The 22,899-nt window shown below is 38.2% G+C and overlaps 1 protein-coding gene across 12 annotated transcripts in view; it reads left to right on the forward strand.

The window, feature by feature from the left end:
- Window positions 1-22,899, forward strand: part of CAMSAP2 (calmodulin regulated spectrin associated protein family member 2) — a 109,760-nt gene that overhangs the window by 74,112 nt on the left and 12,749 nt on the right. For 6 of the 12 annotated variants that reach the window (XM_023632518.2, XM_023632517.2, XM_070255853.1 and 3 more), the window contains 7 exons: window positions 6,407-6,439; window positions 9,718-9,859; window positions 10,160-10,299; window positions 16,906-16,999; window positions 19,101-19,194; window positions 22,431-22,513; window positions 22,788-22,857. In XM_023632518.2, coding sequence (XP_023488286.1) covers window positions 6,407-6,439; window positions 9,718-9,859; window positions 10,160-10,299; window positions 16,906-16,999; window positions 19,101-19,194; window positions 22,431-22,513; window positions 22,788-22,857 — 656 coding nt within the window. The remainder of the gene's footprint in view (window positions 1-6,406; window positions 6,440-9,717; window positions 9,860-10,159; window positions 10,300-16,905; window positions 17,000-19,100; window positions 19,195-22,430; window positions 22,514-22,787; window positions 22,858-22,899) is intronic. The other 6 variants (XM_023632519.2, XM_023632520.2, XM_070255856.1 and 3 more) reach the window with 1 other exon arrangement.

Genomic DNA, 22,899 nt, shown 5'->3' on the forward strand with positions numbered 1-22,899 from the left:
CTAAAATTTTGTCTGAATTTGATGTTTTGGGATCGCCGTGATTTCCCTCGTTCAGCTTACTGACTAGCTCCTGAAAATACTATCCCCGCCTGATCCTTCCTCTTAACTTTGTTGGCATCCTTTCCCCACAGGTAAATCGGAATGGCGATCTCTTTCCCATTATCCCAGGTTGTGTGCCATTTCCCTGCCTTTAACTGACTTCTGTCCCTGTCCCGCCCCTCTCTCTTTCCCCGCTTCTGTCCTGTTAGGTGCCCTCCCTTTCTCTTTCCACCCAGAGCATTTGAGCTGAAGCCTTTGCCTTGGAGCTGTATGTAATCTTGCCCTGCGATTTTGCTCCTGGCTCTCATCAGGAATAAGGTTCAGATGGGGTCATCCTAAGTTGTAACACTAATGACCTTTCTCCACAGAAATCTTATTATATATAATGATTAAATTCTGTAGTATTGCTTACACCTTATGAACTAAATGGGGGTTTTGTATGCTGGCATAGGACCTAATAAACATTATTTCTACAGGAAAAAAAGCCATTTGTATTCCAGACAACCCGATTAAGTGACCTTTACAAAAAACAAACTCTATGGAAGCTAGACGCTACTTGTGTTACACTGCTTTGACTTTTTCATACCACTTAGCCCCACGCAATTGCACATATTAACCTCACAATCAGTATTTGCTGAGTGAGTGAGTGAATAAATGAATAAATGAACGTGATTCACTTGTAACTATTTGGATTAGGACACATTTTTACTTCAGCACAAACAGCATTTACACCTTCATTTGCAAATGAATTTTATCATTTTTCCCATTGTTAGAGTCTTCTTGAAAATAAGTGTTAATTTCACATAGTCTTACTGCAGAGTACAGGTGTCATCATGATGAAGAAACACATGGTCACAGCATAAACTAGGGAAAGAAATTCTCATTTGAACTACTTGATTTGGCTGGAAATATAATCATTTCATTCTTAATTTTTATTTCTGTAAAAGCAAAATCCTTGATCCTGTCTTCTTTTGGGGATGAGAGATAGAATGACATGTTCTTTCTTGTTGCTGTACTGTTGGTAAGAAGTTGCCACGCCTTCCGCCTCCTTCAGCCAGCTTTCCTGGTGGGGCACATCAGATGCCCGGCCCCGGTGTCTGTTACCCAGCTGTAGACGGAGCCGTGGCCTTGGATGGTACTGTGTCTTCCCTTTTGTCCTTTTCCAGCTATTCTCAGCTCAGATGTCCAATAGAATTTATTTCATGAAACTTCTTTTTGCACCCATCTTCTTTGTAAAATGTATGCATGTCTTGAGGAATACTTGCACTGTATATAGTGTTGGGCCAAAATTAAGATTCCAAAGATATTTTTTTAGATTATTAGATCTTCTGATGATATATTTCTGGTTGTTGGATTGGTTGGTATCCTAAGATGAAGGCATTTTAAATAGTGCCATGTCCTAGGAAAAAAAATTTTTTTTCTTTTGAGGAAGACTGGTCCTGAGCTAACGTTCACTGCCAGTCCTCCCCTTTCTGTTGAGGAAGACTGGTCCTGAGCTAACATCTCTGCCCATCTTCCTCTACTTTATATGTGGGATGTCTGCCACAGCGTGGCTTGCCAAGTGGTGCCTAGGTCCGCACCTGCATCTGAACTGGCAAACCCTGGGCTGCTGAAGCAGAGTGTGCCAACTTAACCACTGCACCACTAGGCTGGTCCCGGAAAATTTTTTGTTTAAACAGTCTGCTAATGTTCTTTTCTTTTCTTTTTTTTTTTTCAGTTGCTCTTTTTGCTTCTGATAATCCTTTTGATTCTAAAGTAGGATGTCCAGTTAAATTTGAATTTCAGATAAACAACAGATAATTTTCTGGTGTAAGTTGCATGAGCATCTTGTTATTTTTATTTGCTAAGTCCAGCAACCCTCCTTTAAAGATCTCTCAATTTTATAGCCAAGGGCAGTAAGTCCAGCATTCGTTCTCTTAAAAAGCTTGTATGAAGTGCTCTGGTCAAATGAGTCCTGGGCTTGCAGTCAGGGTAGTTCTGCCACTCACTAGCTTCTTGACCTTCACAAAGGCATTTGACCTCTCTAGGCCTCATTTTCTTTATCTGTAAAAATTTGAAGATTGGCTTAAATGGCTCCTGAATTTTATGACTGAGACCATTCTCAAATCTTTCCTTCTCGGTATATTAGGAAATGTTAAGGGACTCAGAACAAAAGCTTAGTGAAAATAAGAAGTTGGTTATCGTAAACTTTTCCTATACATAAGTGTACGTGTTACTAGTAGATGTATGACAACTGGGAGTCAGGGGCCTAAGCAGCCTTCTAGAGGATGCCAAACTTGAACTGGGCCTTAGTAGGTTTTACGATATTTGCAAAGGAGGGCACTAATCAGAGAGAATAACATGAGCGAAGACACTAAGTTGCAAGGAAAAGGCACATTTGGGAATTAGGGAGGACACCACTTGGAATGTTTTTGAAAGGGCTGTGAGGGGCCGGCCCCGTGGCCGAGAGGTTAAGTTCGCATGCTCGGCTTTGGTGGCCCGGGGTTTTGCTGGTTTGGATCCTGGGCACAGACATGGTACCGCTCATCAGGCCATGCGGGAGTGGCGTCCCACAGAGCACAGCCAGAGGCACTCACAACTAGAATATACAACTATGTATGGGGGGCTTTGGGGAGAAGAAGAAGAAGAAGAAGAAGAAGAAAAGATTGGCAACAGATGTTAGCTCAGGTGCCAATCTTTAAAAAAAAATCAAAAAGAAGGAGCTGTGAATTCATAGGTTTGTATTCCTGAGTTTATAGTACTAACTATGTAGAGTGAAGTTTGTTTCTGACAATATTAAAGATACACGTCTATTCAGTGTAACATTTGCCACTTTTAAGAGAGAAATGTTTGTGAGGTGTTTCACAGAGGGCTGGGATTTGCATGAAGGAATTACCTCTGGAGAAAAGGTACTCGCTGGGCTTTAATTGCTTTTCATTTAGAGGATAGTCTCAAAATAGATGGCAGTTTCCCCAGTGAGGCAGTAGGGGAATGCTTATGTATCTTGGCTTGATTACCTCAGCCCATGTGAATTTCCACCTTGACCGAAGTTCCTTAGCAATTAACAGGTATAACCCACTTTTTTTAAAGAAAATAACCTTCCATTTCTTCAAACAGTACCTAAGATACTATTTGAGAAAAGGCTTCTGCAGTCAGATATATTTGGGAAATGCAGCTAGTTTGTGCCCCTCTAAGAATGTTACAGTCCATTTTAGTACCTAAGAAGCCTCTGTAGCTGTTGCCCAAACATGTTTGATCTTTGAACTCTTTATGAGTGACATCTACTGATATCCAATAGAATTAGTGTTCTTGGGAGCACACTTTGGGAAACATGGTTTGTAACCTATAACTTTGCAATTGATTAAGTTGTCTGTTTCGTACACATGTAAATACATAAAACACACATTTAGTGTTCTAATATCATGCATCGTTGATGGATATATCATTTGGTTTGACTCAGGTTTACTTTGGTTTCCTTTTTCATACCGTTATATCAGGTGAATAGTTGGAGAGACTTCATCTGCCTAAATTAGATCATTTTGTAAGAATTCTACTCCCAAGGTTCTGTTCTGTAATTCCACTTTATTCCTTTGTGGACTTTAGTCAGTGCTAATGCCTCTCTCTTTACGGCGTTGCCAACGCTGTCATGGTCATCTGCTCACCCTCGCTGGTAACACAGCACCTCGGTCTAGAATGTGTCCTATTGGGCTAGGAACTCATTTAGTCAAGTTAAATGAGGAATTTGGCATTTTAAACATTTTTTAAATTCAGAGACAGTACCATGATTTTTTTCCTCCAAGCAATATTTTATAAAGATGATTTGGCCTGAAGGGAGTTAGATGTTAATGGCTGTCCTAGTACCATGATTTTTTTCCTCCAAGCAATATTTTATAAAGATGATTTGGCCTGAAGGGAGTTAGATGTTAATGGCTGTCCTAGTACCATGATTTTCATCTCTGCCTGAGAGTACCATAAAAGTTAGCTCTCTCCATGGTGGGTGCATTTGGACACAAGAATCTGCGGAGGTTTGGGTCAGTGTGGACTTAGAACTTTTTAAGAACCTTTGCTTTGAAATATTTCAGACTTAAGAAAAGTTATAAGAATGGTAAGAAGAACCCTATATATACTCTCTACCCAGATTCATTAATTTAACATTTTGCCACCTTTGCCTTCTCTCTGTATGTATGTATATGTGTATATATATTTGTACTCTCACATATATATTCCTCACAAACACATATACATGTAAATTTTCCTGAAACATTTGAGAGAGGGTTGCATACATCATGCCCTTCACCCCTTAATACTTCAATGTGTATTTCCTGAGAACAAGGCTGTTCATTTACGCAACCACAGTACAGGTAATTTAATGTCAGTATAGTACTTGGATCAGACGTACAGCCTATATTCCAATTTTGGCAGTTGTTCCAGTTGTACTTTGTAATACGTTTTTCCAGTACAAGATCCAGTCCAAGATCACATAATGTATTTAGTTGTCATTTCTCTAGTCTTCTTTAAGCTGGAACAGTTCCTTGGCTTTTTTTGTTGTTTGTGATCTTGACATTTTTGAAGAATACAGGTCATTTTCTTAGAATCTCTCTCAGTTTGGGTTTTTCTGATACTTTCTCATAATTAGATTAAGGTTGTGCTTTTTAGACTAGAACACTGTGGAAATTGTGTCCTTCTCACAGTATTATGTCCATTTGCCCCTGCTGGATGATGTTCGTTTTGATCAGTTGGTTAAGATGTCCAGTTTCTTGAGTGCATGGTGATTATTTTTCCTTTTATAAGAAGTAATTTGAGAGGAGATGCTTTGAGACTGTAAATATCCTGTCTCTCTTCAAAGTTTCCTTCACCCTAACTTTTTGAAGCATGAGTTTATAAGCATGAATAGTATATTTATTTGTTCTTTTAGCAGATTTACTTTTTTAGTCATATTTCCTTCAAATAGCCAATCTGTATGGTTTTCCTTTTTCCTCTAAAAGGATTGATGTCATGAATTTAGGTCAGTGGAGAGGTGGCAGGAGGAAGGCAGGCCAGAGCAGTCGGAATTAGTAAAAAGTCCTGTTGAGTATTTTACAAGAAATGTAGAGTAACTTGAACCATTAGAGACTCCTTTGCATGTCTCCTGTTTTGAGTAGTCCACAATAATGTCTTGTCATCACTTTCTATTTAATGGATTTTTCTAGTCTCAAAAATGAGAAAACTCCTGTTTTTGAGATTTCTTTTCTTCATTGGGAGCCCTGATCCATTCTCAGGAACTTCCTGCTCTTTGGTTCTGCTCTTGCCCTTTTTATGGCCGTTATAACTGCAGCTGCCAACAACTTCTGGTTAAATGAGAGATTAAAATACAACAAAATTATTAGGGTTAGTCTTCCTGATGCAATAAGAACAATTTATTCAGGATGTTACCTCTTAAGGGGAAGCTGATATTTTTCAGATTCTTGAGGTGACGTTTTTCTGGTTCTTGAAGTTCTTTAAAATACCTTATATTATTTTTCCAAATAATCTTGTTTTTACTGTTAATTTATGTAGGAAAAGCTTTCTACGTAAAAGTTGAATATGAATTTTGACTCAGACCCCATTTCGTTTGGTTCACTGCAACAAAAATTTATTTGGGGCTGCCAGAAATTGTGCTAAGAAATAGGAAGATAAAGTCACAAATTATTAATTTACGTTATCTGAAATCATGGGTTTATTATATTCATCTTTTTAAAGAAGTAAAATTATATTCTTTGGGACTCCTAGATACTAAAACTAATGACATTTATATTCTCTTTATGTAAGTAGCCACTTGCTTTAGAAACTCTGTAAAAATCTTAACTGGTAAGAATTGCCAACTAGTTTTTTTCCCCATTAATTAAAAGAAATTCTTTATATAGTTGAAAGAAAAGATTGTCTTGTTCAAGGCTACACTGCTATTTGCTTTATCCATGTGCTTATTGATAAGTCATCCTTCTTTTCCTTTTGGGAGAATACTGCCTCATCAGACTTGGTCTACTAATATCTAAGAATTATAATGATTGCAAGTCCAGCTCTAGAATCTTTCTACTTCCCTATTTTTTGTGATATAGATTTTTTTTTACTATGATGTGTGATTCCAGAACTCGGAAATAAAATTCTTTGCTGCCAAAGTATACAACATACCCTGAGTATCCTAAAAATGAATTTCTATGCTGGGAGGGGAGAAGAGGGGCGGAGGAGGTGGTGGTCTTTATCATTAGAAACCAATATATTTTAAACTAAAGTATTAATTAGCATTTAAAAAATGTTATGAGAACTATAAACGTGGAACTGGAACTTTACTGTCGCTTGTTGATTGAAGATGGTGCTGATGGATTTTCCGTTTCCCTTTTGCTTTCCCTTTTTCCCGCTGCCTCCTTTGAAGTCTCCCTCCAAATGGTTCTGGAAACTGGTCCCAGTAAGTGTGCCGCTGCTTCCGTTTGCTCTCCAGGACTGTAACCGCAGATGCTGGTGTTGTGTCTTGCTGGTGTAGTCATTTCATGTCTTTCTGCTAGTCACTGCATAGAGATGGGATTTTAAGGTATTTGATCATAATGTAAAATAAAAAGGTAAAATCTAGCCACAGTTTGGATTAGAAGCTTTAAAAATAGTAAAGCATAAGCATCCTTTCACTAATTGTGTCAGTGTTCACAGACCATCAGTAACTAGGTAAAAAAAAGTATGACATAGATTCTCATTGGTTTCAATAACTTTACTAAAAGTGAATATGAATTGCATGCATAAATTATTTGTATTTTAAATTATCTCTTTTTGAAAGAATCATTTCCTTTTCAGCCTGAATTGTAGGGGACACTGTGTGTGTGACAGAAAAGTGACAAATTCTCCGTATCCTCACCAGACTTGAAGGGTTGATCTTTCAAGATTAAATCTGGGGGGTTAGACCACTTAAGTATTTTACACCCTCAGAAATAAAAATGTAATATAGAAATACACCATAATGTTGAAAGATAGAAAATCTGATGCCCCTTTTAAGCGCCAGGTTTCTCAGTTTGTAGAAGGAGCAGAGAATGTTTTCGTGCAGCAAGTTTGGAAAGCACCTAGCACGTTCGAGTATAAAAGACTCTAACTTTCATGAACTGCAGATGAACTTTCTGGTAGTTGTCCATGACCTGATACATCTTCTAGGATATAATTTTAGGAAAATGTTTGGCATGCCACTCAAATCTCTGATTGCCTGTTCTAAAGCATAGACATTTATTGCTAAAGCCTTATAGAGTGCTGTGCGCGCATGCACACACACACGCCTTGTATAGAAGTGCTGCTTGGCAGAGAACCGCATAGAACAAACCACACAGTTCAGTTCTTTGTTCCACGGCCCTGGGCGCTCAGCTCAGTCCAGTTCAGATTGTAGGCTGAAAACAAGCTAGTCCTAGAGATCTGGGACGTTAGGGACGGAATCCGGCCAATTGAGAGGATTTCCAAGAAGGGAGACTGTTTTGTTTCTAGCTGGCCAAAGAAAGGAGTGTGAGGATGTGGAACTGTGCTTGCCAGATGTGAGAAAGGTAGCCTCTGGCCAGACGATGCTACTGGTTGGTTTCTTTTTTCTTTCTCTCCCCTCATGTCTTCTCTTTTTTCATGGTTGATTTTTAAACTGTCTGCTAGCAGTGAAGTGAGGAAGTTTTCTAAGGATTATAGAAAGATCAATAATCAATTAAAGAATTTGTAATTTTTTTCTGAATGTGGGTACTTCCCGAGTTTGGAATATACTGTTAAATGCAGATGTCTAGCCCGCACTGACAGTAAGAACACGCTCCTGAGAATCTTCAAGAGGAAGAACGTTCCATGGCTCTTGTTCTCGGTGGCTGGTGGGAGAAACAGGAGTAGATGTCTCCTCCACGAGTGCATGTGCTTTCTGAGGGGTATCATGTAAAGCACTGCCAAATGTTAAATTTTCTCTTTCAGTAAATTGTTTTTCTATTTTTACTCTCACAGAAGTACTTTATTTCATAATGATATTTTAATTTTAAAATATAGAGATGACCAGATTAGATGGAGTTAGAAGAAAAATTAGTTTGATTACTTTAAAAAAAAAACTATTTAAATATCTGTAAGCAATATAGTGGTGAATTTTGCTAATAAAACGCTTCAGCATGCATCTTCATTAAGTTGTCAGCATTATCTTTCTTGGCTTTGGGAGAGCTGCTAGCTAATACCAGCCCCCCTTCAGTTACTGCTTCCTGTGTGCCCAGCAGTGTGCACAGCACCTGCTGTCTGTCATCTCATGTCGTCCTCCAGTGGTCCTGTGAATTAGGTGCTGTGATTATCCCCATTTTACAGATGGGGCACACTGAGAAAGGAGGTGTAAGTAACTTGTCCAGGATCACAGAGCTCGCAAGTGGCACAACTGGGATTTGAACCTAGGCAATCTGACTCAAGAGCTGGTTCTTTTAATCATGGAGTTTTGTAGCTTGTCTCATTTTTAGAGAACTGTCTTTATAAATTTGTATCCAGTCATACCAAGCAGTCTTGAAAAAACAAAAGTTTCTCCTGTTTTTCTGAGGGGAGGAGAAGCCCTTCGACTTGCTCTGCTACTGGTTAATGAAACCTCAGTTGGGAGGGTTTTTTTCAGTTTCAGAGTTGTTCCACTTTATTTGCATCATCATTAACATTCAAATGATAAGCCAGAATATCTTGGTGATATTATTCCAGTTCCTCAAAGTGATGTTTTTTATCACCAAATTTCCTTTAAGAATAGTATCATGTTCTTCTCCCTGCTCTCCAATTTTGATAACTCTTGTACTTGCTTCTGCTCGAGTAGCACTGTTGCCCTTTCCTTATAAGAACTCTCAGTCTTTCCGCAGAAGAACTTGTGGCCTCAATTCAGTCTAACATCAAAGCAAATGAATTTTATCATCTACACAAGGGCAGAACTGATGATTTGGATGCAAAGTTCAAAATCCATTTTGTGATCTTTTTATATTTAAATAGTTAGACTAAATGTCATTTCATGTAAATTAGCAATATAATATTTAAGTACTTAGCTTCGAAACTGTAGTACTGTTGCCCCTTGTTTAAGTTTGGTAAAGTGATGTCTGGCACAGTTGTCCCTCTCATCCACGGGGATACGTTCGAAGACTCCCAGGAGATGCCTGAGACTGCACGTGGTACTGGGCTCTCTGTGTACTGTGGCTTTTCCTGTGTATGCATACCTGTGATAAAGTGAGATTTATAAATGAGGCAGTGAGATTATAAATGAGTAAGAGATTAACGACAGCAACAATAAAATAGCATAGTTATAACAATACAGTGTAATAAAAGTTAGGTGCATGTGGTCTCACTCAGAATATCTTACTGTACTACACCCACACTTCTTGTGATGGTGTGAGATGGTCCAGCGCCTGCATGATGAGATAAGGGGAATGACGAGGAAGGGGGACTTAGCTAACGTTAGGCTGCTGTTGACCTCTTTCTGTCTGTATGTCAGAAGGAGGATCTTTGGACGTCATGTTGTTGATAGAATAGTTGGATGTCAGGAGCAGATGATGTCTGTGGTTGACTGGGGTAACTGAAACTGTGGATGGGGGGTCTCACGTATTATTTAAAAAGGAGGATATTGGTGAGTAGTTCTCATTCTCTTGACTTATATTTTATTACTGATGCATTAGAATCTACAATACTGGTTTTTTCCTGTATATTGTTTAGTACTTACTTATTTTCATCTTTTTTGTATTGTAGGCTCGTTATAGAAAAGAGCAGACATTGCTGAAGCAACTGCCTTGCATTCCGTTGGTAGAAAATTTGTTGAAAGATGGTACAGATGGCTGTGCTTTAGCTGCCCTTATTCATTTCTACTGCCCTGGTGTGGTCAGGTTAGAGGGTAAGTGTTCCAGTGAAATATTTCTGAACTATAGATGGTAAGAAGTATTTAAGACAACAATGTTTAGTAAGTAATAAAGGTGTTTTTAGAAGGAACATTTACATATAATCCTGAGGAAGAGAGTTGAGTAAAGTAGTGCTTGGTTTCTGAGTCTTTCTGTGGAATGACTGCTGTATTTATATGTGTATGTGTGTTAAACAGATTCCACATAATTGTGTATTTGTACTAAGTCACTAATTATGAAATGGATCTCACTGAAATTAACCCAAAGTCATCACCGTCCTCTTTTCCTGTTTGAAGATATTTGTTTGAAAGAAACCATGTCTTTGGCTGATAGCCTGTATAATCTGCAGCTGATTCAAGAATTTTGCCAAGAATATTTGAACCAGTGTTGCCATTTCACCCTGGAAGATATGCTCTATGCTGCTTCATCCATAAAGGTAAATGAATTCTTTTTTCCTTTGCTTTGCTTAAGTTTTTTTAACTAGATGTATAAATGGCCTAGCCACTTTAAGCTTACAAGTTAACTATAATATCAATCAGAAGAGCTTTTGAAAAATCAGTTTTTGTTTGATTTTTCTGCTTATTTTCTGCTTTTTTAGTACACTATTACAGGTTTCTTTTACAACACAAAGCTAAATTTAAAGTTGTAGTACAACGTTGATCTGTTGTCCCAATGTTAACAAAATAAAGGATAAGCCATTAGATGTTTCTGAATCTTAAATAGGTGCTAATGTAGTGGGAGCATAAAGCAAGTTTTGGTTACTGTCAGCACTCAGCAGGACGGCGGAATATGGGGGGGAAGAATCCTCCAGGTTTCAGAACTGGATAAAACCCGGGGAAAGAAGGGAAGGAAATACTGAAATAGTGTGGAAATGAACCTTTGAAGAACGAGTTCCTTTTATAGCCATTGCGTGTGTCCCTTGCTGCAGAACATCACGCGCTGCCTGTGAGCCTCAGGCTGGTGCTCACTGCCACTGTTTCCAGAAAGATTTCTCGAGCACCTGTGAGCGTTCTAGGTGTTGGGAGAAATCAGTGAACACAGCAAAGATCCCTGTCCCTTTAAAGAACTGACTTTCCAGGAGTGAAGGCAGACACGTCGCAGGCATAGCTGTTCCTGAGCAGCCAGGTACAAGCAGCTGCTCGTTGCAGACTGTCAGGACTTGAGACAACACCTTGTTATTCCCAGCAGCCCACAGCTTTAGAATTCCTCAGGTCTCTGGATACCTGCCGAAAGTGTCCCACTTCTGTTTCAAGGTTTTAGGAATCAATAATCTAAAGGTAGATTTTTTTTAAAAGTCTTGCTGAGAGGAACAACTTTATATCGATCCTAATCATGGTTCTAGTGCCAGCCTTAGTACAAACTGCTAATGGACCCCTCTCGCTGTAATGCTAGTGCCGTGTGAGTCTTTAAATTCTTACTCTCCGGTATCTCTCTTTTTCCTTCACCCATTTCTGGATCACCACCAGGTAGAAGATGGAGCCAATGGTAAAGGCATTTCCAAAATAAGCCACTATTCCTGTTGACCCAAAATAGTGCCTGCTCCCCACTGACACATCAAAAGAAAAACTTTGAGTAATTTTGAAAGTTTACACCTTGCGATTTTTATCAAAATGGAAGTTAGGAAATATTATTTCCATATATATCTTGTTAATGTCTTGTCTGGCACTTACCTGTTAAAAAACTTAAATACTACTGTGATCTCAAAGAAGACAGCTTATTAAATACATTGAGACATAAGATCAATTATATTTGTTTAAGTTGTGTGCCTTAGACTTCCAATAAATACTATATAGGCCTGATGTTTAGATCAACTTAGTCTGGGCATCATCCAGATATAAAGACATTTTCTTAAACCAGGCATATTTAAAATAGATAGTTATCTACAGAGGAGGCTTTGGTTACTTTCTGTATTCTTTGCTAAATTGATTAGAACCATTGCTTTGACTTCAATTGAATTGAATATTCAATTGAATATTTTAAGACTTCAAGCCTTCAAGAGGTTGCTTGGTCTGTGATGCTGGGCACCTCATTGTCACCGTGTTAACTTTAATAATCAGTGTTTATGAGGATGTAGGGAAAAGGCACTCTCTGCCCCCCTAGGTGGAGGTATGAACTGGTGTGGTCTTTTTAGAGGGCAGTTTGACATTAAGCAAATTTAAAATGCACAGGAGGCACGTTTGGGATTGTTCACGGTGGTGAATGGGTGGAAACAATTGATCTTAGTAGGGACACGTTTAAAATGTTTGTAATGTAGTTGAGCTGTTTAAAGGAAGGAGGTAGAGGTATTTTTACTCATACAGAAAGCTCTCCAAGACATTATTAAGTGAAGAAAGTGCAGATCTTGTACATGTATATAGATGGATGGAAAAAGGTCTGTAGAAAGTTGTACAGAATTGTTAACGGTGGTTTCTTCTGAGTGTGGTATTAGGATTTGGGGGAGAGGAGTTAAAGCATACTTTTACTTTTCATTCTGTATTCTGTATATCAGTATTCTTTATTGTTTACATTGTTTAGCAATGTTAATATCTAGCTGCATGACTGTCTTAACTAAAAGAAGGAAAATGATCTTTATGGGAAATGAATTTGATATCATTTGTGCCCTATGGTAACAGATTTATTGCTGTTTAGTCATCATAAATTCAGAAAGAAATGCTCTTCGTAAGCTTTAGTTACTGGGAAAATTATTTCTTACTATACTGACATCTTGTGGCCAAACACAGTACAATTATGTTATTAGGGCAGCTGTCTTACCGAGATGCTTAAAGTATTTTTTCCAGCTTTATTGAGATATAACTGACTTAGAACACAGTGTAAGTTTAAAGTGTGCAAATCACTCCCCACTGTAGCATTAGCTAACACCGCCATCCTGCCACAGAATTACTGTTTGTTTTCTGTGATGAGAACATTAAAGATCGACTCTTTCAGCAGCTTTCAAGGAGATAAACAAACAGTATCATTAACTATCATCATTAGAACCCCAGAACTTACTCATCTGACAACTGGGAGTTTTTATCCTTTGACCAACATCTCCCCATTTCCCCAACCCTTCAGGCCCTGGTAACCACCACTCTACTCTGTTTCTGAGTGCAACTTTTTTCAGATTCCACGTATAAGTGATAGCATTCAAAATTTGTCTTTCTCTGTCTGACTTGTTTCACTTAACATCATGCCCTCAAGGTCCATCCACATTGTCATAAATGACGGGACTTCTGTCTTTCTCATGGCTGAATAATACTCCATTGTATATGCATACCACATCTTTTTTATCCATTTTTCTGTTGACTGACACTTAGGTTGTTTCCATATCTTGGCTATTGTGAATAATGATGCAGCGAACATGGGAGTGTAGATATTTCTTTGAGATCCTGTTTTCATTTTCTTTGGATATATACCAGAAGCGGGATTGCTGGATCGTATGGTAGTTCTATTTTTCATTTTTTGAGGAACCCTCATACTGTTTTCCATAGTGGCTACACCAATTTACATTCCTACTTACAGTGTGCAGGCATCCCCTTTTCTCCACATCCTCACCAGCACTTGTTGTTTCTTATATATATATATATATATATATATATTTTTTTTTTTTTTTAAAGATTGGCACCTGAGCTAACATCTGTTACCAATCTTCTTTTTTTTTTCTTTTTCCTTTCTTCTTCTTCTCTCCAAAGCACCCCAGTATATAGTTGTCTATTCTAGTTATAGGTCCTTCTGGTTGTGCTGTGTGGGGCGCCACCTCAGCATGGCTTGACGAGCAGTGCCATGTCCGCGCCCAGGATCCGAACTGGTAAAACCCTGGGCCACCAAAGCGGAATGTGTGAACTTAACCACTTGACCATGGGGCTGGCCCGTTTCTTACATTTTTGGTGATAGCCATTTAACAGGTCTGAGGTGACATCTTATTGTGGTTTTAATTTGCATTTCTCTGGTGATAAGTGATGTTGAGCACCAAGATCCTTAAAAAATTAATTTCCTGTCAACAGACAATTATTGAGCACTTAAACAGTGTTTTTCCAAAAGATATAGACAGTTCAGTTAATTGTATTAGTCGAGTCAAATCTAGCATGAGTACTTTAAATACAATTTTATACTTTGGTTTTAGAAGGTCTTCTGTAGAGGTAAGTATAAAGAAAAAATATAAATCACAATGATATTATTACCCAGAGGTATTCTCTATCAACATGTTGAGGTTTTGCCCACTAGTCTTTTTTGTTACACATTTATTGGTTAATTTATACATACATTCAGTATCTGTTGATCATCTATTATGTACCAGCCACTGTTTTAAACACTGAAGATGTAATGATGAGCGCCAGCTTTGTCCTTCTAGACCTTCTAATCTGATGGGTGAGATGAGGAACCCCGGAGAATGTGGTATTAGATGAAGCTGGAGAAATTACAGAAGGGCCCATCAAGTACCCTCTGGTGACCCATAGTCAGTTTCCCAAGAGCAATGGAAAGAGGAGGGCGTCTTGCATTTTGAAAAGTTTATTTGGCTTCATAAGCCAAAGAAAAAGCTATTGTGTTCCAAACAAGAGATGAAAACAGTTTGAGTCAGAGTAATTATTCTGAAGATGGAAAGAAGTGGGTAGATTCTAGAAATATTTAGGATGCAAAATTTGCAGCTTTGGTGGCAAATTGGACGTGGGAAGGGAGAAAGAAGGAGGTGGAGGTATCAAGGATGACTCCTAGGTTTCTGGTTTGCACACTGGGTTAGTGGTGCTATTTAGTGAGGTAAGATTGGAACAAGGTAGATTTGTGGGAAAGATGACTAATTCAGTTCTGGACATTTGAGGTGCCTTGGAGATATTCAAGAGAAAAGGCTCTGTAGGCCATTGCATATGTAAGTGTAGTCAGTACATTTGGGAGTCATTTGGTAGCTGATGGACATGGAGGCAGTTTTCAAAGAGGAGAAACAGGAGTATCAGATGCTGCTGAGAGGTCACGTAAGATGAAGACTAAAAAACTTGTTTGATTTAGCAACATAGGTAAGTCGTTGGTTACTTGAGCAAATGCTGTTTTGGCAGAATGATGCGCCTGAGTGCCAGACTGGAGTGGATCCGGGGGTAGGAAGGGATGATGTGGAGGCTGTCAGTGGAGGCCTACTCTTAGAGAAGTTTGTGAAGAGGGGAGAACGTGGGGTGAGGAGAAACTGGAGAATGACGAATTACTGAATGAAGGTTTTGTTTTTAATAGGAGAGATTTGAGCATGTTTCAGAGCCAAGTAGGAAGGATTCGGTTGAGGGGAAGAATAAATATATAGGAGAAAGAAATACAATTAAGAATGTAAAGTTTCTAAGAAGACAAGCAGGGATAGGATCCAACATATGTGTTGGATGCCTTAGAGATTATGAGCATTCTCGTTTCTTTTTAAAAAAAAATCACAGATTTTATTGACTGCTTAAAATAGTATGTATTTGTATATAAATGTTTGAATATTCTGGGAATTTATAGTTAAAAGCAAATGCTGAAAGAAGAAGACCCACCAAATTCTATTCAACCCCCTTCCTCATCCTGTGTAACACTCCAGACGCTTACATTCAGCCGCCTGCCTACATGACAAGTCCACGTAGATGTCTGACCAACATCTCCTGAGCTGCCAGGGCTGGCAGCTCGTGACTCCTCCCACTGCCCGTTTCCCCAGTCTTTCCTGTTTCACTAAATGGTACTGTGAGTTGCTGAAGACAAACCTGACTCACCCTTGGTCCTTCTGTTTCCTCACTTCCTACCTGCACAACAGATAGCTCTTTGGAACTATCAAATAAGAGATGACTAGTTGAAAGTCACCACCTTAAATATGAGAAAACAAAGAGGGGCTGGCCCGTGGCTGAGTGGTTAAGTCCTCAGGCTACAGTTCCACGGCCCAGGGTTTCACTGGTTCAGATCCTGGGTGTGGGCATGGCACCACTCATCAGGCCACAGTGAGGCGGCGTCCCACATGCCACAACTGGAAGGACCCACAACTAAAGATACACAGCTGTTTACCAGGGGGCTTTGGGAAGAAAAAGGAAAAATAAAATCTTTAAAAAAACAACAACAAACAGAGAGAGTGGATGACCTCTGAGAGGAAATATACAGAGCCTGGAGGAGCATTCATAATTAACAGGCAGGAAGAAGCCACTGCATCGGGACACCCCTGTTTCCCACGGTGATTTTGAAAACTGAAATTTAACATGAAATAAGACCTCACTCATCAAGTATTAATCAGTTTGATAGTAACAGTTGAATTAGATGCCGAACATCCAGAATTTAAAAGATGTGATTTATTTTAAATAATTGTAAAAACAGATTTTGTATAGTCCAACTTTTTAAAACTTACCAAATGCTTTCAATTAAAATAATTCTTCATATTTATGTTCTTCAGCTTTTATGATGTATGTATTTTAAAATTTAAACTTGTAGTAGAAGTGTGCTTTTTAGGACCCTCTTAATCTTTTAATTTTAAGTCATTTTTAAAAATTATTCACATTTTCAAATAAAAATAATCAAAGTTAAATGATATTTTTGACTTATCCTTATTAATAACTTTTCAAAATTAAGTAGATACATTAAATTCTATAAATAATGTTTTTGTACATTTCAAAATTATTAAGAATTTGCCATAACAGTCTAGAGTCTTTGTGTTATTTAGCACCTGGATTATTGTTGAGTTTAGCATTATCAAGCACATAGATATAATATTTTTAACTAGACACTTGATTACATTTTAAGAAATTTCTAGGCTTCTGGAAAGAGCTTGATTATTTTTTTTAAAGAATAACCACTCTCCAGAGTGTCAAAGGCTGTTGAATACACCTACAGTTAGAGACATTTGTACCTGCAGGCAGCTGGACTGCCCTTCTGGAACTAGAGAAAAGTCAGCACACAGGTTTTGAGTAGTTCTTAGGAATTTTACCTACAGTCACTAATATTCTGTCCTAGATTCTGGACTCCAGGGATGAATGAATGAGATGTAAACCTGTGTTTAGTAAGGAAGCAGAATAGGATTCTGTTTGTCGTCACTCCTTGGCCACCTTTGCTGAGCCCTCTTGCCTCTCCTCTCTAGAGTAACTACTTGGTCTTCATGGCAGAGCTCTTCTGGTGGTTTGAAGTGGTGAAGCCGTCGTTTGTGCAGCCCCGTGTGGTTCGTCCACCAGGAGGTAACCGGTCTTCAATTCTGTGTTCCTGTAGACAAACAAAATGGAGAGTTCGTGTAACCTCACCTGGTGGTTCTTTTAGAGGGAAGCCCGTTGTTATTTCATATTCCAGCTCTTAACCTTGATAACTTCTGAATATTTTGATATTTAAAGCCACTAAGTTCTCTGTGAGAGACAGCTCATGTAGGAGAGAGAAAGAAAATGGAGAGAAAGGCTCTGAATTTGAAGCCTTCTGTTGTGGAACTTTTAGCTTTAACTGTTCACCCACTTTCTTCTCTTCCCATCCCTAGCTTTTATTCCCTATTAAATTCTGAGTTTTTAACATTGTTACCCAGAATCCACAGACATTATGATTTGGCTTTAATCTATAATTTGAATTTGCCATTAAACCATAAAGATGTCTGGAGGCCGGCCCTGTGGCCCAGTCGTTCAGTTCGGTGCATTCTGCCTCAGTGGACTGGGTTCGGTTCCCAGATGCGGACCTATACCACTCGTCAGTGGCCGTGTTGTGGTGGCTCACATGCCAAATGGAGGAAGATTGACACAGATGTTAGCTCGGGGTGAATTTCCCTCAGCAAAAAACAAAATAAAAAATACTTTTAAAAAAAGTTTGTTTATATATATTTTTAGACCTAGTAGGTTTTGTGATTATTACAGTATCATGAGCTCTTGATTGCACATAATAAGAACACTAATAAGAAATAAAGGGGTTATTTATAAAGAGCCCTAGAAATAAAGAACAAAAAATCTTCCTGCATTTTCTCTAAAACAAAACAGATTTTCCGTTGGTTTCCATTGTAAAAGCAGAGGTTCAGTTCTCGCTTTGGCATCACATATGCTAAATGCAGAGGTTTATGTCTATAGGGGAAAAATGATCCTAAATCGTAAGTTTAGTCCCACTAAAGAGCTTTCTCCCAGCATAGCTGTGAACTGTGGGACCAGTTCTTTCTTTGGGCTCTGGCTGTCTGGCCCAGCACAAACAGGATTATTGTGCATCCCAGCTGCTTAGGTGCTTTCCTTGGCTGTAAATTTTAGTGTTTTTCTCACCACTACCCTTATTTGTCCCCATCCCTACCACCTCCCCCCGAAAAAAATTATAAAGAAGAGAAAGAAAGAGATCAGGAAGGAGGAAAAAATACATAGTCACTGAGAGGCCTGTCACTCTGCTGAGCAGAAGGAGTTGCTCAGGCAGCCCACGGCATCGGAGGTGAAATTCTGTGAAATAGGCAATAACAAGTATTTAATCTGCTCGTCTCTACGCTGCTTAAGGCAGATTCTGAACAGTGAGCCATTATGTTAAAAAGAATACCTATAAAGAAGTTGAGATCATTCCCTAAGGGCATTAAGTAAAGTCAGGTGTCTTTAATAATTATCGTAACCAGTATTGATACAGCTTTTCACAATTAATATAGAATTTTCATATATATTGCTCTTTCTGATTTCATTGTGAAGCCCACTGTTCAAAATGTTCAGTGGCTGTTACGTTAGGTCTCAAAGGCAAAAAGTAAATTTGAGTCTTCTCCCAGAGTTATTTACAAAAATGTAAACTATAGCAGTGGGTTTAATTATTAACCAATGAAATTCTATCTCTTTTGTTAATTGCTTACCAAAATACCAACTATTGCAAAAGAAGCAAAAATGACCATATGTAACTGAAGTTCTCTGAAAGCTTAGGCAAAAATTAGACACTCAGACTGACTTTTATTTTAAATGTGTGTTTATTTTATGTAGGCCTCCCTCCCCCTGCTGTTAGCCTTAGTCAAGGGAACGTTTTTAAGCCAGAACACTTGAAGAGCTTAAAAAAAATTTTACCTTTTGAAAATTATTTTTAAAAACTTAATGCTATGATTTCTCTACAAGTAATAAGGGAAAATGAGATTAAATTTAAACATTTATTTGTGGTCCAGAATTCTTGAAATAGTGTGGGGTTTCATCAGATTAAGGACTTTTAAAGAAATAAATTACGTGGCCCAATATATAATTTTAGGTTAAAACTCTGGAAAATAAATTTATCAGCAAGTTTAAATAGATAAATGCTAAGTGAATATGCTAAATATGCTACATGCTAAATATGTGATTTTGAGGTTTTTATCTTTTATTGTAGCTGAACCTGTGGACGATATGCCTTCAGTTCCTGTCTTGAATGCTGCCAAAAGAAACGTCTTGGATAGTTCGTGTAATTCTGACTTCACTTCAAGGTAGATTCCAGAGGCTTCATCTGCACTGTTTCCATTCTTCCTTTTTTAAAGATTGGCCCTGAGCTAACACCTGTTGCCAATCTTCTTTTGTTTTTTTTCTCTTCTTCTTCTTCTCCCCAAAGCCCCCCAGTAGATAGTTGTATATTCTAGTTGTGAGTGCCTCTGGTTGTGCTATGTGGGACGCTGCCTCAGCATGGCTTGATGAGCAGTGCCATGTCTGCACCCAGGATCCGAACCAGTGAAACTCTGGGCCACCGAGGTGGAGCACGCGAACTTAACCACTCGGCCACGGGGCAGGCCCCTTCCATTCTATTTACTAATGAAATCAAAATAAAATTTTATTACATTAGAGTTTCAAAAATTTCAGTTGGAGTTTGAACTAAATAAGTTTTAATTAGCTTACCGTATTAAAGCCGTTTTAACTTAAATGTAATTTAATGAAATTTGCTCTGAAATGGATGTTTCTTCAGTAGGCTTTTATGAGTCACAGTGAAAAGTGGAAGAATATATTCTAAGCCCCAAATAACCAGCCTAGAACCAAACTTTTGCTGCCTGACTTGTTTATAATTGAGAACTGCTTAAATGGTACGGCCTCAGGGGGAAATTTTTAAATTCTATTTGGTTTTTTAATGATTTTTTTAATTCTTTGAGGCAGTTTTCCCTGCTGCTTGGTTTGCTGGTTACTGTAGCTGTTAAGAGACCACAATAGAATATTTATTGTAATATTGACTCTTTAATGCTTTAGTTCTTAATATCGGAAGCTCAATTGAAAGCAAAGCAATAAATTTAATATCAGGATAATCCTGACTTCTGACCCAAGTGTATGATAGAGACATTAGTTTGTTAAAAAATGTTTTTTAAAAATGTTTTTAAGTGGCTCCTGTAAGCAGCTTCTCGTGTATTTATTAGAACCTAAAATTTGTATTCACGTTGGACTCTGTAATTTATCTGTTTTTTTAGTTTAAAATTGATGTATTTTGTGGTTTTTTTAGAAATTCAAGCAGATCCATTAAAAGTACATTTAAAAAATTGTAAGAAATTGAAAGTATTTTCTGTATGAATTCTTGGTTTAACATAAAAATATGAGCTTGTGTTGAAGCTGTCCCCCACTCCTCACGTTTGAGAAGTTTCTCTCCCAAGTGCATGTGAGTGAGTGTGAGACTGGAGCCTTGACATAGCCCCTACGACACTCTTAGTACCTCTGGAGGGCTTCTGACCTCTGAACGTTCTGAAGTCTGTAACGCATTTCCTGCAAATTAAGAAAGCATTTTCCTTCCCTTACTCTCTGATTTACTACTACAAATTTTCTTACTACTTCCATCAACTTTGCTATTTTGTAAATATCCCTGAGATTTTCCACAAAGAGGTTAAGATAGAATATTGCTTATCTAGGAGTTTCTCTATATTTTTCCCCATGGGAATCTTTTTTCTACATGTTATTTTCTCATTACTTTCCTGGGTTGGTTACGTAGTGACATTTCTTTCCTTGAAAATTTAGGAAACAGTATTCTAGGTTGTAACTCTCGTACTGTGAAATCTTTAAAATCTCTGAAGCTTTACACTTGAAGACTGTGTTATTCCATAATTATTTTTTCTAGCTAGCTGAGTGGACAATTTTCTACATTCCTAACTCTGGACAATGTCTTAAGGTCCTCCAGAACATTTATCTCTTTTCTCGTTCTCAGACATCTGAGTGGCTACCTTTTTCCTAGTAGAACTTTCTATAACCAAGTGGGTTTCTAAATTCTTTTCCTTGAAGAGTCGTTATGCATCCATCATTCTGGGATCTTGGCAATCCCCTCATTTCTGTACGTCTCCCTACGTTCCACTGTAGCTCTCCCGTTGTAGGACTTTTGAGGACGGAGCCAAGAATTTCTACTCTTCCTGAGAATAATGCAGTCACATCTGCAAGTGTTATTGCACCTAAATTAATGACCTTATGAGAAAAAGAAAACCAAAGGAAGAAGACAGGCAAAGCAGAAGGCATCTCTAGCAGCTTCTCCACACGCTTGGCTACTAGCCTGTTCAGAAGTCATGGAAGATCAAAATCCTCTGTGCAAATGTGAAAGCGAGGCAGTCAGTAGGAATTTACAACACTTCAGCCATTATTTGGGGAAGAAGAAAAGAGTGAATATATTTTAGTTACTAACATGCATGTATTCAGGATTGCCGTCCAGTAGAAACTGGAAATGCTTTCAGAGGGGGGATGATAGAAACAAACACGGCAGGGGAGCAGTGTGCGCATCTCCGATAGTCCTACGTGACTACAGACAAAACTGAGAGAAAGAGATGTGCGGTTTAGGGGAAAAGACACACACAAGCGGATCAGCATTTGCTGTGGACAGACCAGGGTGATGTCCGTTCTTCAGGTGTCGTTGCTTTTGGAGAAGCTCTTTAAGCTTTCCTGAAATAGAAGAATACACTATCGTCATTTACTTTTGAATTCTTCGGTGACTTGTTCATCTTCTCTCAGTTTACATTAGCCAAAAGATGATGTGGTTTGAGAGCTACAGAAGGCACTAGCCCCTGTTCCCCAGTGTGTTCCCGGCTGGTTTTGAGTGGGGATGCTTAACTTCCTCACCTGACTACAAAATGGGCCACGGCAGACTTGAAACTTAGAAGAGAAAAATTAAATTCTGCCCAAATGTTGTTGCAATTTGAGAAATAGACTGTCTCATCCTCTGCAATAATTGGAATAGGATGGAATTAAGTAAGGAGAAATAACAGGAAAGCTTCATATCTTTCTAGGCATTGAGGTCTTCAAGGTGCAGCTCACTGTATTAGTTTTGAAGTAACTGTCAGAGATGTACAGACATAGGTCCGTGAGCAGGAAGGCTGCCAGGGTCTTTCATAAGGGTTTATTAGACTTAGAGTTTCTAGAGATTTTGGGTTCGACCAAAATATTTCATACTGACAGCTTTCACGTGACTTCTTTATTTCTTAATTTTTCTATTTGTAAAATGAGAATAATATGCTATATTTTATCTTGCAAGGACATTGATAGTTATCTGAAAGTATTTCAGAATCTTTGGCTAAAAGACATAAAATACATAGAAATGTATATAATTACGGCCATTCTTTGGTTGAAACAATATATTATGTTTTCTTCTATTTTTTTTATTTGGGATGGAGACTCAGAGCTGATAGTGGTGTTCCTAATTGCAGCCATTCTATAGAAAACTTAGATTAAAGAGAGAAATCGTATTGTAACATTTTTAATCTATTTTACATTGCAGTGGAGAAGGAGCTGCTCTTACACACTCTCATCATCATTTGCCTTCTAGACACTCACGTCCCCAAGCTCATTCTGCAGCCTCAGGTAATATATTTGAAAAAGCCTAGGAAATGGTTGAGAATAAATGTCAATAAACAACTATGCAGTCTTTTTTTCTGAAAAGTGTTATGTACACACTAAAAGGTTGGTCTGTTTCTCTCTGCTTGCTTTTCTTTATATAATGATCTCTGTTTCTCCATATGTACCTACTTACTTTTTAGTGCTATTAATGAATCCTCAAATATGTGAAATCTGTTCAATTGCTATAAGTTAAAATTTTTTATGTGATTTACTGACTTTTTCTTTTTTGCGTTTGAAGGAGGAATTAGAAGGTCTTCATCTATGTCATATGTTGATGGGTTCATAGGGACGTGGCCCAAAGAGAAAAGGTAAGCAAAGAGAATTATTTTTAGTATATTCACATTATCAAG

Source organism: Equus caballus, chromosome 30 (genome assembly GCF_041296265.1).
Source record: "Equus caballus isolate H_3958 breed thoroughbred chromosome 30, TB-T2T, whole genome shotgun sequence".
Taxonomy (NCBI): Eukaryota; Metazoa; Chordata; class Mammalia; order Perissodactyla; family Equidae; genus Equus; species Equus caballus.